The 13,428-nt window shown below is 40.5% G+C and overlaps 1 protein-coding gene across 1 annotated transcript in view; it reads left to right on the top strand.

Annotated features, from left to right (window-relative positions):
* Positions 1 to 13,428, top strand: part of UVRAG (UV radiation resistance associated) — a 94,104-nt gene that overhangs the window by 27,165 nt on the left and 53,511 nt on the right. The window contains exons 2-4 of the mRNA XM_073612879.1: positions 4,122 to 4,239; positions 6,450 to 6,484; positions 10,984 to 11,145. Of these exons, the coding sequence (XP_073468980.1) occupies positions 4,122 to 4,239; positions 6,450 to 6,484; positions 10,984 to 11,145 (315 nt within the window). The remainder of the gene's footprint in view (positions 1 to 4,121; positions 4,240 to 6,449; positions 6,485 to 10,983; positions 11,146 to 13,428) is intronic.

The following is a 13,428-nucleotide window of genomic DNA, read 5'->3' as shown; positions in this document are numbered from 1 at the left end:
TTAAGACGGTTTTCATTTACTTCTATGGCATTTCTTATGTCCAGCAACTTGGGGCGACTTGAGGACTTACAATTCAGATCCCAAGTCTCTGTAGTGTGAACAAGTGTTTGTTGTTTAAAAAAAAAAATAGACTTTACAATCACTTTAGACCCTGATAGAAGTCACAAGACTGCTAAATACTGCCGGTGAGAAAAGAAATTTAGAAATTTTATATTTACTAAAATAATTGCATTTCCATGTTCTGTGTACTGTGGACACCAGATATAGTGAATGCAGAGTCCTGGGTTTATTAACACTTTTTAAGTTCCTGAAGTTGCTCTCGATATATTTTATCCCCCCCCCGACCTTTCACCATTTTTGTTACTTGTTCTATCTTATCATTATCTTTCTGTAAAACACATGTTAATGGTTAGCCTGGAATTCAGTTGTAGCATCAGTAACAAAAAACAGACCTATAATAAAAATGGCTCACCTCTCACCAATCCTGATCCCACCCTAACAAACCATGAAAGTACAAACCCTACAACACTCACCGGTCTTGTGGAATAGGCTGCTTTAAGGTCACATGACCTGTATGTTTTTTATGAGGTGAACAGTGATCTGTGTTGTACCAGTAAGCCCATCCCCCACACAGTTAAAACACACCCAGGGAACAGAGTTAACCCCTTGATCGCCCCCCTAGTGTTAACCCCTTCCCTGCCAGTGCAATTTATACATTGATCAGTGCATTTTTTATTTTAGCACTGATCACTTTATTGGTGTCACTGGTCCCAAAAAGTGTAACTTGGGGTCAGATTTGTCCGCCGCAATATCGCAGTCCTGCTAAAAATCGCAGAACGCCGCCTTTACCAGTAAAAAAAAAAAAAAAAAAAATCCCTAAATCTGTCCCATAGTTTGTAGATGCTATAACTTTTGCGCAAACCCATCAATATAAGCTTATTGGAATTTTTTTTAACCAAAAATATGTAGAAGAATACATATTACATATTTGCTTAAACTGATGATGAAAGTTGGATTTTATTATATATATATATATATAATAATATATATATTATAATATAATATAATTTTTGGATGTGTATTCTAGCAGAAAGCAATTTTTTTTTTTTTTGTTTATAGCGCAAAAAATAAAAACCACAGAGGTGGTCAAATACCACCAAAAGAAAGCTCTATTTGTGGGAAACAAAGGACATCCATTTTGTTTGGGTACAGCGTCGCACTACCGTGCAATTAAAGCAATGCAGTGCTGTATGGCAAAAAATGGCCTGGTCATTAAGGGGTTAATTCAAGGGGTTGAACATAAATATCAAGTACAAATTTTAGGAACTGCAACCATTTTTATAGTCCGCCCCCCCCTTTTTTTTCAGGGGCTCAAATGTAATTGAACAAATTAATATAATCACAAATAAAATGTTCATTATTAATATTTTATTGAGAATCCTACTGGCAATGACTGCCTGAAGTCTGGAACCCATGGACATCACCAAAGACTGGGTTTCCTCCTTTCTGATGCTTTGCCAGACCTAACTGCAGCTGTCTTCAGTTCTTTGTTTGTGAGTCTATCTGCCTTTTTAGTTTTGCCTTCAGCAAGTGAAATGCATGCTCAATTGGGTTGAGATCAGGTGATTGACTCGGCCATTGCAGAATATTCCACTTCTTTTCCTTCAAAAGCTCTTGGGTTGCTTTTGCAGTGTGTTTTTGATCATTGTCCATCTGTACTGTGAAGAGCTGTCCAATCAATTTTGCTGCATTTGGCTGAATCTGGGCTGACAATATATACACTGCAGAATTCATCCGGCTGCTTCTGTCACATCAATAAACAACAATGACCCAGTGCAACTGGAAGCCATGCATGCCCATGCCATCACAAGCTCCATCATGTGACCACAGATGACGTTGTGTGCTTTGGATCATGAGCTGTTCCAAGCCTTCTCCACACTTTTCCTCCTGTCATTCTGGTACAGATTAATCTTAGTATCATACGTCCAAAGAATGCTTTTCCAGAACTGGTCTGGCTTTTTTAGATATTATTATTATTATATATATATATATATATATATATATATATATATATATATATATATATATATATATATATATATATATATATATATATATATATATATATATATATAAAAACTCATGGAACGATGCTTGATGCCAAAATAAGTGTCCTTTACTGAAAAGTTAATCCATAGAATATTGCAAAATACAAGCAAGCCACTGTACAGTTCCGAGCGCCACTCGCTCTTCGTCAGGCTTTTCACAGCCTGAAAAGCCTGACGAAGAGCGAGTGGCGCTCGGAACTGTACAGTGGCTTGCTTGTATTTTGCAATATTCTATGGATTAACTTTTCAGTAAAGGACACTTATTTTGGCATCAAGCATCGTTCCATGAGTTTTTCTATTATTTATGGTGGAAGTTTGGGAGTCCACCCTGACGGTGCTTTGGTTTAACAAAGATATCAAGACAAGAGGGTAACCCACCTGATGTTCATTTATTTATATATATATATATATATATATATATATATATATATATATATATATATATATATATATATATATATATATATATATATATATATAAATGAACATTTTTTTTTTGTTTAGCAAAGTCCATTCTGACTTTTCTATTCAGGCTTATAAATGGTTTGCACCTTGTGGTGAACCCTCTGTATTTGCTCTTGTGAAGTCTTCTCTAAAGCCTCGTACACACGTTTTGATTGGCAGGGATTGTCTGTTGACAGACTGTTGTCCTAAAATCTTACCATTGGTACGCTCCTTTTGACAATTGTTGTCCAACTTTCGGCCAACAAATGTTGGATGACAGGCTAGTAAATTTTCGGTGGACAACGGTTTGACGTCAGATTTTCGTATGGTCAGTACTCAAATCCGTGACATAAGTCAAAAGTACAAACACGCATACTCGGAATCTATGTTCACCAAACACAAAATTAGCAGAAGTTGCCCAGAGGGTGGCGCTCAAGAGCTGAAATTCCTCGTAGTTCGTGTTTGTTGCACGACAATTGTGTACCGTTCGTATGCAAGACAAGATCCTGGCACACGCCCTTTTGATTTTGTTTCAAACTTTATCATACCCGGGCTGTCTACTAGACTCTCGTTTGGTCAGATTTTAGTGAGGTATTCCTAGGAATTACAGGCCTACAATATAAAAAACGCCAAATTTCCATCCAAACAATTGTACTGCTTTCAGCATCAAAAATTTGACATAATCACACCGCCAGGTAGGTTAATGCATCTTAAATAGAAAACTATCTTTGGATAGTTCTTTACTCCAAAAGTATTTTAATAAAATACATAAAAAAAAAAAAAAATCTTTTTTTTTTTTGTTTGTTTTTTTTTTTTTTCTCCACCCTGGTTCCTCCTTCTTCTTTTTTTTATTTATAAATTCCAATTCTATAAGAATCCATGTACAGGTCTCAAACACCACTTAATTGAATTTTGTAGAAAGCTGGAGAAAAATGTAAAAGACAGCTAAACTTGACTGCTATTTTAAGAAAAGATCCACATCATATTTATGGTTCAAGCCTGTGGAAAATCTGCTGTGGAGGTTAAAAATCCACCGGACCTCTTACCAAGAGTTTGCGGTGGATGTCGCCCCCTCTGGGAGATACTTTAACCCTTTCCACACCACAAAACCTAAATGGGTCCACATTGCCCTGCATGGGCATATTTAAAATACTTAGAGACATTTGATAGACATTTTGTCAATAATATAGGCTGCCCCATGATGTGCGCACTCATTCTGGTTCGTAATTGCCCTAAAGATTTATTTATTAATTATTTCAGTTACTTCTATAGCGCCGTCAATTTACGCAGCTCTTTACATATACATTGTACATTCACATCAGTCCCTACCCTCAAGGAGCTTACAATCTAAGGTCCCTAACTCACATTCATACATACTAGGGACAATTTAGACAGGATCCAATTAACCTAAAGATACTCGTAACTGTTTTTAAAATATATAAACCTTTATCTCGGTTGCTGGTAGACTGTGTTGTAATGCTTGATATACCCTCCCAGAGCTTTTCTACTATATATTAAGCTTTTTAATTTTTTTCATTAACTAATTTGCTGATCTTTTGATGTTTCCAGAGACGTCTTCGTCACCTGCGGAGTATTGCGGCAAGAAACATTGTCAGCAAGAATGGCTACCGTCTATTGGACACATACTTCACGCTGCACTTGTGCAACGAGTCAAACCTTTACAGAGGTATGCAAGAGAAAACTGCTCAAGATTCTTTCCTGAGCTGCCTAACTGGGATATAAGTGCAGCAGTCCACTCCTTGTCTGTACTAGATTCTATATCTGGCTCAATCAAAGGAAAAGAAAAAAGATGTCAGGAAGTCGCTAATAAATGTAGACTTTCAGAAAATGCAGTGTAATACAATATAGTCAGCGTAATCACCAACATATATACTTGTACATATATTCATGCAAACTTATTGGCAGACTCTTAGGACAAATAGTAAAGCAAGGCCGACGGCAATACAGAAAGTGCTTTTAAGCTGAATCCAGCGATCCAAATAAAGTGCCTACTCACCTCCAATATCTGACCCCACTACAGAGTCGTCATGGCCTTTAGTGAGCTTCATTTAAGATGGTACTGCAACACTCTTCCTGCTTCCGTCCCTGAAGAACCCTACTCCACTTCTTTCCTTATTCTCGATCATCAATGAGACATGTCATAGAATACAATGGTAAGACCATAGTGCTCTCTGCTTCTCTCTCTGTTTGGATGCAGAGAGCACTATGGTCTTTCTGTTTTATTTTATGACATGTCTCATTGATTGAGAATAAGGAAAGAAGTTGAGTAGTGTTGATTAAATGACTGCTGCCCCTCTCTGTCAATCCCTTCACTGGCTTCCCCTACCCCACCGTATAAAATTCAAAATGCTAACCACAACATACAAGGCCATCCACAAAATCGCCCCCAGCTACATCACCAACCTCCTCTGCAGATATCGCCCAAATTGTCCCCTTCGCTCCTCCCAGGACCTCCTGCTCTCTAGCTCCCTTGTTACCTCCTCTCATGCTCGTCTTCAGGACTTCTCCAGAGCCTCTCCCTTCCTCTGGAATTCCCTGCCCTGGTATATCCGATCAGCCCCTAACCTGTCCACCTTTAGGAGATCCTTGAAAGCTCACTTATTCAGGGAACCCTATCCCACACCCACCTAACAACCCCATCAATCATTCCACGCATCTATTACCTTTTGTACCACCACTCCCTCCCTTTAGAATGTAAGCTTTACGAGCAGGGCCCTCCTGTACCTTCTGTATTGTACTGTAATTGTGCTGTCCCCTTCTACATTGTAAAGCGCTGCGTAAACTGTTGGCGCTATATAAATTGTGAATAATAATAATTAAATACTACCAAAAAGCTCTATTTCTGTGAAAACAAATGACCGTATTTATCAGCCTATAACACGCACAGGCGTATAATGTGCACCTTAATTTTAAGAGGCAAGTTTCAGGAAAAAAACTTTAATTTTAAGTAAAGAACTTTGAAGCCAAATAAGGGTCAGTGCCCATTAATGCAGCCTGATCAGTGCCCATCTGCAGCGTCTGTTGCCCATCGATGCCGCCTGATTAGTGCCTATCAGCAGCCTCGACATTGCCGGATTACACAGAGGGATCTCCTGTTTACTCGGCGCTCAGTTACACACAGTCCCGCCTCCTGGACGGCTCCTATGATCGCCAGAACACCGGTCCAATGCTGGAAAATGTGATGCCTATCCTATGAGCAATCCACGAGGTGGGACTGTGTGTGACTGAGCGCCGAGCAAACGAGAGACCCCAGGTATGTGTAATCTAGCGGCGCTCGCCCCACCATGATTAGCCCTCTATTTTCTGGAGCGGAAAAGTGAGTGTTTTACACTGATTAAATATGGTATATAATATCCAATTGGTTACAGTGTTACATGATTGCGCAATTACTAGTTAAAGTAACGCAGTGGCGAATAGCAAAAAATGGCCTGGTCAGGAAGAGGGGAAAACCTTCCAGAGCTTAAGTGGTTAAAAACAAAATCCTGATGAGGGTTATTAACACTTCAATCTCTGTGTGTGTGTGTGTTTGGGGGGGGGGCGGCTGATGGGTAGTTGCATCACTGCAATAGTGGGATTTTTTTTTTTATAATCTTGGAGTTGGGCTTTACCATTATTGTTCTCAACTCCTGTTTTTTGTTTTGGGTCGGCAGCTTTCTGAGTAGTGAAAGTCAGTATGACCATCCTCCAGAGCTTGCATCATCTAAAACCAGTCATTGGTGGTAGTTGTGTAGAGGAGAGCTGGTAAAGGGGGTGTGGGGGGGCACTCTGGTAGCATGGCCAGGATTGTTCCGTGGCGTCGTCATCGTTTTCACCACAGCTGCACATGTAAACATTCTACACTGTGTTCCTTTCTGACCAAATGTTTGTTTCTTCCAGAATTTTACAAGAGTGAAGTTGTTAAAGACTCTTTGGTAAGACGTGTTTTATATTCCAATCATCCCTACTTGTAAAATGTTACATACAGTGCTACAAAGATATTTTACCAAAAACCAAAAAATAAACAAACCCAAAATATTATAAAATGTGTTGCATAGTTACATGGTAGGTGAGGTCGAAAAAAGACACAAGTCCATCAAGTCCAACCTATGTGTGTGATTATATGTCAGTATTACATTGTATATCCCTGTATATTGTGGTCATTCAGGTGCTTATCTAATAGTTTCTCAACACTATCGATGCCCCCCGCTGAGACCACCGCCTGTGGAAGGGAATTCCACATACTTGCCGCTCTTACAGTAAAGTAAAGAACCCTCTACGTAGTTTAAGGTTAAACCTCTTTTCTTCTAATTTTAATGCGTGGCCACGTGTCTTAAACTCCCTTCTACGAAAAAGCCTTATCCCTATTGTGGGATCACCAGTACGGTATTTGTATATTGAAATCATATCCCCTCTCCAGCGTCTCTTCTCCAGAGAGAATAAGTTCAGTGCTCGCAACCTTTCCTCATAACTAATATCCTCCAGACCCTTTATTAGCTTCATTGCCCTTCTTTGTACTCGCTCCATTTCCAGTACATCCTTCCTGAGGACTGGTGCCCAGAACTGGACAATGTTCATTTGCTGCTGTACACTCCCAGTGATTTCACCAAACAGTGCATAAATTAACCCACATAGTGCAGCGCTACCTTAAATCTTTATAGATTTGCACCGCATACTAGCTCATTATGAAATACTTACCTTAGAACGAGGCGTCGGTATCTTACCTGGTCCACGCCGAGGGAGCTGTCATGTTGCCTCGGCGTGTCTTCCGGGTATCGCGGTTCCAGCGCTGTGAGTGGCTGAAACCGCGATGTCGTCACTCCCGTGCATGCGCGCGGGAGATTTCTTACTCGGCAAGGTCCGGCAGTTGCCGGCCTTCAGCGGAGAATCCTCTGTGCGCATGCGCCACTGCAGTCAGCGGCTCATAGCAAGGGGAATATCTCCTAAACCGTAAAGGTTTAGGAGATATTTTTTTTACCTACAGGTAAGCCTTATTATAGGCTTACCTGTAGGTAAAAGTAAAAAAAAAATGACTATACAACCGCTTTAATGGGCAAAAAAAAAAATTTAAGAAAAAATTCTCATAAATCCATATAAACAAGTCCACAAAATGTGTCTATTCCACCACTGCGTTCTTCCATCCTCAAACTGTTAACACCCAAAAGTGCACGCCGCCACCAGCTGAAAAATCTGCTTACTTCAAGGATGAGTGTAATGAGCACTGACTATATTCACTCCAGTGATAAACTCCACCACAATCTCCTTCCTCCACTCCTGGGATTCAGCTCAGTGTCACTTCTCTTTAGAGAGGAGGTCCAGCCAAAAAAAAAAGTAAAAGTCAGCAGCTACAAAAACTGCAGCTGCTGACTTTTAATATTAGGGCACTTACCTGTCCAGGGCGCCCGCTATGTCGGTACCCAAGTCGATCTTTGGATCCACTCTCAGGTGCTGCCGCCGCCATTCCTGGTAAGGGAACCAGGCAGTGAAGCCTTTCAGATTCGCTGCTGGTTCCTTACTGCGCATGCGTGAAGCACGCTGCTCTTTCCAATTGGCCCGGCAGCAGGGGAAGGAGGAGGGGGGCCGAACTTCCAGAAGATCAGGCCGTGGTCCATCTCCCGAAAGTGTGCAAGGGGGCCCTGTCGTAAATCTCCCCCCCCCCCCCATACGTGACCCCAAAGGGGGGGGGGATGCCTATAAGTGGAAGTTCCAATTTTGGGTGCAACTCCACTTTAAGTTCATCGGCCACATGTAATCACAAATGCAGACTACATAGTGCTCCCTTTTTTTTAAAAGTTTATTAAAATTGCCCCATAAAAATACACTTACAATATTGGCACATAAACTCCTGTATAAATCCGACGTCTGCTCGCCCACCACTCCACATGGATCACGGGGGGCTGCGTGACGTCACGGGCTCGACTCCTCCCTCCGATACGCGTATCGCCCTCGAGCTTCTTCAGTAGGAGCACTATGTAGTCTACATTTGTGAGTCCTGACCTCAACCCAATAGAACACCTTTGGGGATGCATTAGAGTGGAGACTGCGAGCCAGGTTTTCTTATCCAACATCAGTGCCTGACCTCACAAATGCTCTTCTGGAAGAATGGTCAAACATTCCCATAGACACACTCCTAAACATTGTGGACAGCCTTCCCAGAAGAGTTGAAGCCGTTATAGCTGCAAAGGGTGGGCCAACTCAATATTGAACCCTACGGAGTAAGACTGGAATGCCATTAAAATTCATGTAAAGGCAGGCGTCCCAAAACTTTTGACAATATAGTGTAATTACAAAAATCAACAAAAAGTCCAATATTGTGCCAAGTCCCAAATAGAAAAGTAAATTAGTGATCTCATTAAAGGAATCAATGTAGTGATCGTCTTTATTATTAAAGTGCCATAAGTGTCCAAATTAACAGTAAATGTGTTTCTACACTCTTTTGTAATTTCTAAAAGCCTCGTGAAGCATTCTCCACTGCCATAAAGTAGCTGACTTCAATTATTTGACCTACTATATTTTCAGTCAAAAAGCGCCTCTCCCTTTTTTAAAGGAAAGAATCGTGATATATTGATTTTTTTGGAATCCCGTGTCTCCTCCACGTGATTGTATGTATAGTGTCACAAATCCAGAGGAAAAGAATATTTTAAAACCTAGTGTAATCCCATAAAATAACCAAGATTTATTAAAACAATGTAATAACACTCACATTTTAATGTGCACAATAACTGGTGCACTACTACAGCTTCTGTGTTGCCCAGGTCCACTACTGATGGTATAAATATTGGAGGTGCAACGAATGGAAATTTCGATGCCAAAACCGAAAATTCAGGATGCACTTGACCGAAAATGACAGTTTAAAAAAAAAAAAAAAAAAAAAAAAGAGATAGAGATGATAGAGATGATAGAGATGATAGAGATGATAGAGATGATAGAGATGATAGAGATGATAGAGATGATAGAGATAGAGATGATAGAGATAGAGATAGAGATGATAGAGATAGAGATGATAGAGATAGAGATGATAGAGATAGAGATGATAGAGATAGAGATGATAGAGATAGAGATGATAGAGATAGAGATGATAGAGAGAGATGATAGAGATAGAGATGATAGAGATAGAGATGATAGAGATAGAGATGATAGAGATAGAGATGATAGAGATAGAGATGATAGAGATAGAGATGATAGAGATAGAGATGATAGAGATAGAGATGATAGAGATAGAGATGATATAGAGAGAGCTATAGAGATATATAGAGAGAGCTATAGAGATATATTTGACTTTTTAACGAATATCGTGAATATGAATTTGCCAGCCGTTTATAGACACCTTTTTTAGCGCAAAAAAAAAACCTCCAAGAAAAATGTATCCCTTTTTAGATTCTATGTATGTCTTCACACTGGTCCATTGCGCTTCTGTTGTGGTGTTCAAAATCTTGCTTGCTGCATTTTGGCAGTAAAAAGAAAAAAAACACTCCTAAAACAAACCTCCCTGTTAAATGCATTGAAAATGCGGCAAGAATGCATCAGCAATACACCAGTTAGCGTGACCCGTTAAAAACGCACCATAAACGCAGTAAAATGGCGTGCGTTTTCGGCGCCATTGTCCAAACTTTTTTTTCTCCTATCGACAAAATGCTGATAACACCATTTTCGGCTGCCAAAATTTTGGTGCATCACTAATAAATATAAGAGGCTGCAGCTTGTGGATGCGTAGATTCGAATGTAGCGCTGTCTTGCCCACTGTCCCTCTAAGTAAACAGAGCTGTGCATAAAAAAATATATATTCGGCTGCTATTGCCTTCCTCCGAGATTTCATCTGCACTCTATACGTCACCGGCTCCTGCCCCCCCCCCCACGCGTTACGCAACTGCCATGACTTTGTCAGGTCTCCTAAGCTGCAATAAATCAAGGACTCTATTCCCAGATGCACAGGGAAGGATTATGGAGCATAGCACAAGTATGAGGTAGGAAAGATGCATTCTTTAAGGCCTGTTCATACCAGGTGCAGTAGGACTGCATGGGGCAGCTATTCCAGTGCAGCCCCTGTCCCCTGTGCAAGACAAGGCAAAATACCTCTTCCCCCACCTGCCCAGTTCACACCGCTGTGTATGACATACACCCCACCACTTCCCATCATGCTGCAGCCAAAAGAACCCAGTGAAATATGTGACATTTCAATAAAGTTTGTTTTAAAAATGCAAAACAAAATTAAACGGTGTATTGTGCATGAGCATCACTGTCATCCTACAGCACCCCAGTGACTGCGTTCTAACGCAGCTGCTGGTGTAAATGGGCCCTTTATTTTGTTTCAGAATATAGTTTAGCTTGTTCAGTAACTTCTAAAGAACTGTAATATCAATAGCTTGTGTCTTTACAGTCATGTGAATGTTCTATTTATGTTTTTTTTTTTTTTTTTCTCTGTATTCCACTACAGAATCCGACGTGGAGAAGTCTTGATTTTGGCTTGATGCCCGATAAACTGGACACATCTGTGTCCTGTTTTGTGGTTCGGATATGGGGTGGAAGAAATGACGATTACCGGCTCCTTATTGAATGGAAAGTGAACCTCGATGGGCTTAAATATTTGGGCCCGCAGGTAGGAAAATCTATATATACTCCCCTAGACTTTACTGACATACAACTGCATTCACTCATTGTTCGTTATTTATTATCATTTCCCAAAGATAAATGTCACTTCAGCATGAAATATTTTCTATTTCTCTCTTTATTTTTATGAACCATTATTTTATCTGGTAGCGTGTTTTTAAAAAAAAAACAAATAAAAAAAAAAGTCTCGTGGCTGAGAATATCAGGAGGAACATTCAATCAGTCCATCTCTTGACAATCTTTTAAAGGAGTTGTAAAGGCAGAATGTTTTTAATCTTAATGCATTCTATGCATTAAGATATAAAACCTTCTGTGTGTAGCAGCTTCCCCAGCACCCCCCTAATTACCTACCTGAGCCCCATCTCTGTCCAGCGATGTCCACGAGTGTCTTAGCCATCCGAGACTCTCCTCCTGATTGGCTGAGACAAAGCAGCAGTGCCATTGGCTCCCGCGGCGGTCAAAGTCAGCCAATCGAGGGAGCTGTGACTCTGCTCAGGTGCCCCCATAGCAATCTGCTTGCTGTGGGGGCACTCGACAAGAGGGACCCGAGAAGAGGATGATCCGGGCTGCTCTGCGCAAAACCAACTGCACAAAGCAGGTAAGTATAACATGTTATCTTTATTGAGAAAAAAACAAAAACGAGACTTTACAATCACTTTAAGTCATTGTGGGCTGTGCCTTTTCCTGGAATTTGTCATAAACAAGCATGTTCTTGTATAGTTGGTTAGTATTGGATCACCCCAAAAAATAGATGGGGCCAACAATGCATCAGTGAAAAGCGTATTCAGTTTGACGTACAAAACAAAGCGTTAACCACTTCAGCCCGAGCCTATTTTTCAAACTTCTTTTAAGTTAAAAGTTTTTTTCTTGTATATATTTTTTTATAACACCCTACAGATTAAAATGGCGGTCGTTGCACTACTTTCTTTCACACCGTATTTGCGCAGTGGTCTTATAAGCGCACTTTTTTTTTGAAAAAAAAAAAAAATACACTTTTTTGAATTAAATAACACAACAGTAAAGTAAGCCCAATTTTTTTTTTTATTGTGAAAGCTAATGTTACACCGAGTAAATTGATACCCAACATGCCACACTTCAAAGTTGCGCCCATTTGTGGAATGGTGACAAACTTTTACCCTTAAAAATCTCCATAGGCGATGTTTAAAAAATTCTACAGGTTGCATGTTTTGAGCTGGAGGAGGTCTAGGGCTAGAATTATTGCTCTCGCTCTAACGATTGCGGCGATACCTCACATGTCTGGTTTGAACACCGTTTTCATATGCGGGCGCTACTCACATATGCGTTTGATTCTGAACACGATCTTGGCAGGACGGGGCACGTTTAAAAAAAAATGTTTTTTTTCTTATTTTACCTTTTTATTTTTGCACGGTTTATTTTTATAAAAAAAATTGTCACTTTTAGTCCTGTTACAAGGAATGTACACATTCCTTGTAACAGAAAAAGAGCACGACAGGACCTTTTTAAATGTAAGATCTGCAAGTCAAAAAGACCTCAGATCTCATATTTACAAATGCAATAAAAAAACAAAAAAAACCTTGTTGCTTTAAGAGCTATGGGGGGGAAGTGATGTTTTGACGTCGCTTCCGCCCTGCAATGGTATGGAGACGGGTGGGGGCCATCTTCCCCTCACTCAGCTCCATACCTAACATGGAAGAGGACCCGATCGGCTCCGCTGTTACCGGAGGCTGCTGTAAACAGCGGAGGGCACCGGAGGGAGGGGGGCCTCTCCCGCCACTAATATTATGGCGAATCCGCCGCAGGGATGTTATGGCAGCTAGCTGCTGCCATAACAACGATATCCCTCTTCAACGTGCCGATGTATAAAGACGGCGGGCGGTCCATAAGTGGTTTAAATGATAACTAAAGGCAAAACTCCTATCCAAAACTAAAAAAAAAAAAAAGTCAGTCTTTATTGCTGTCTGTACCAACCCGTTAGGGAGATTCACCCTTTATTTGGCCTGTTTACCATGATCATTGAAAGTGAAAGTAAAAAAAAAAAAATCCCAAATTTTGGGTTGTTCCCAGGAAAGTAATAGAGGGGTAATCTTCCAATAGAAACACTAATTCTGGTGACATGGGGGTTCCCTTGATTTGCAGTGATTTCCTCTCGCTTCCTGTTTTGGCTATGGGACAGGAAGTGGAGGGAAATCTCCCCAATGGCTGTATATCTGTTTTGTCTGTGAAATATTTGGGACAATTGGGCTGCAATGTAATCTAAATTGAAATCTGGGAGAGCTGCACCTCCACGGTC

Source organism: Aquarana catesbeiana, linkage group LG02 (assembly GCF_042186555.1).
Source record: "Aquarana catesbeiana isolate 2022-GZ linkage group LG02, ASM4218655v1, whole genome shotgun sequence".
Taxonomy (NCBI): Eukaryota; Metazoa; Chordata; class Amphibia; order Anura; family Ranidae; genus Aquarana; species Aquarana catesbeiana.
Note: the sequence above shows the minus strand (reverse complement) of the source record. Positions and strands in the feature narration are given on the sequence as shown.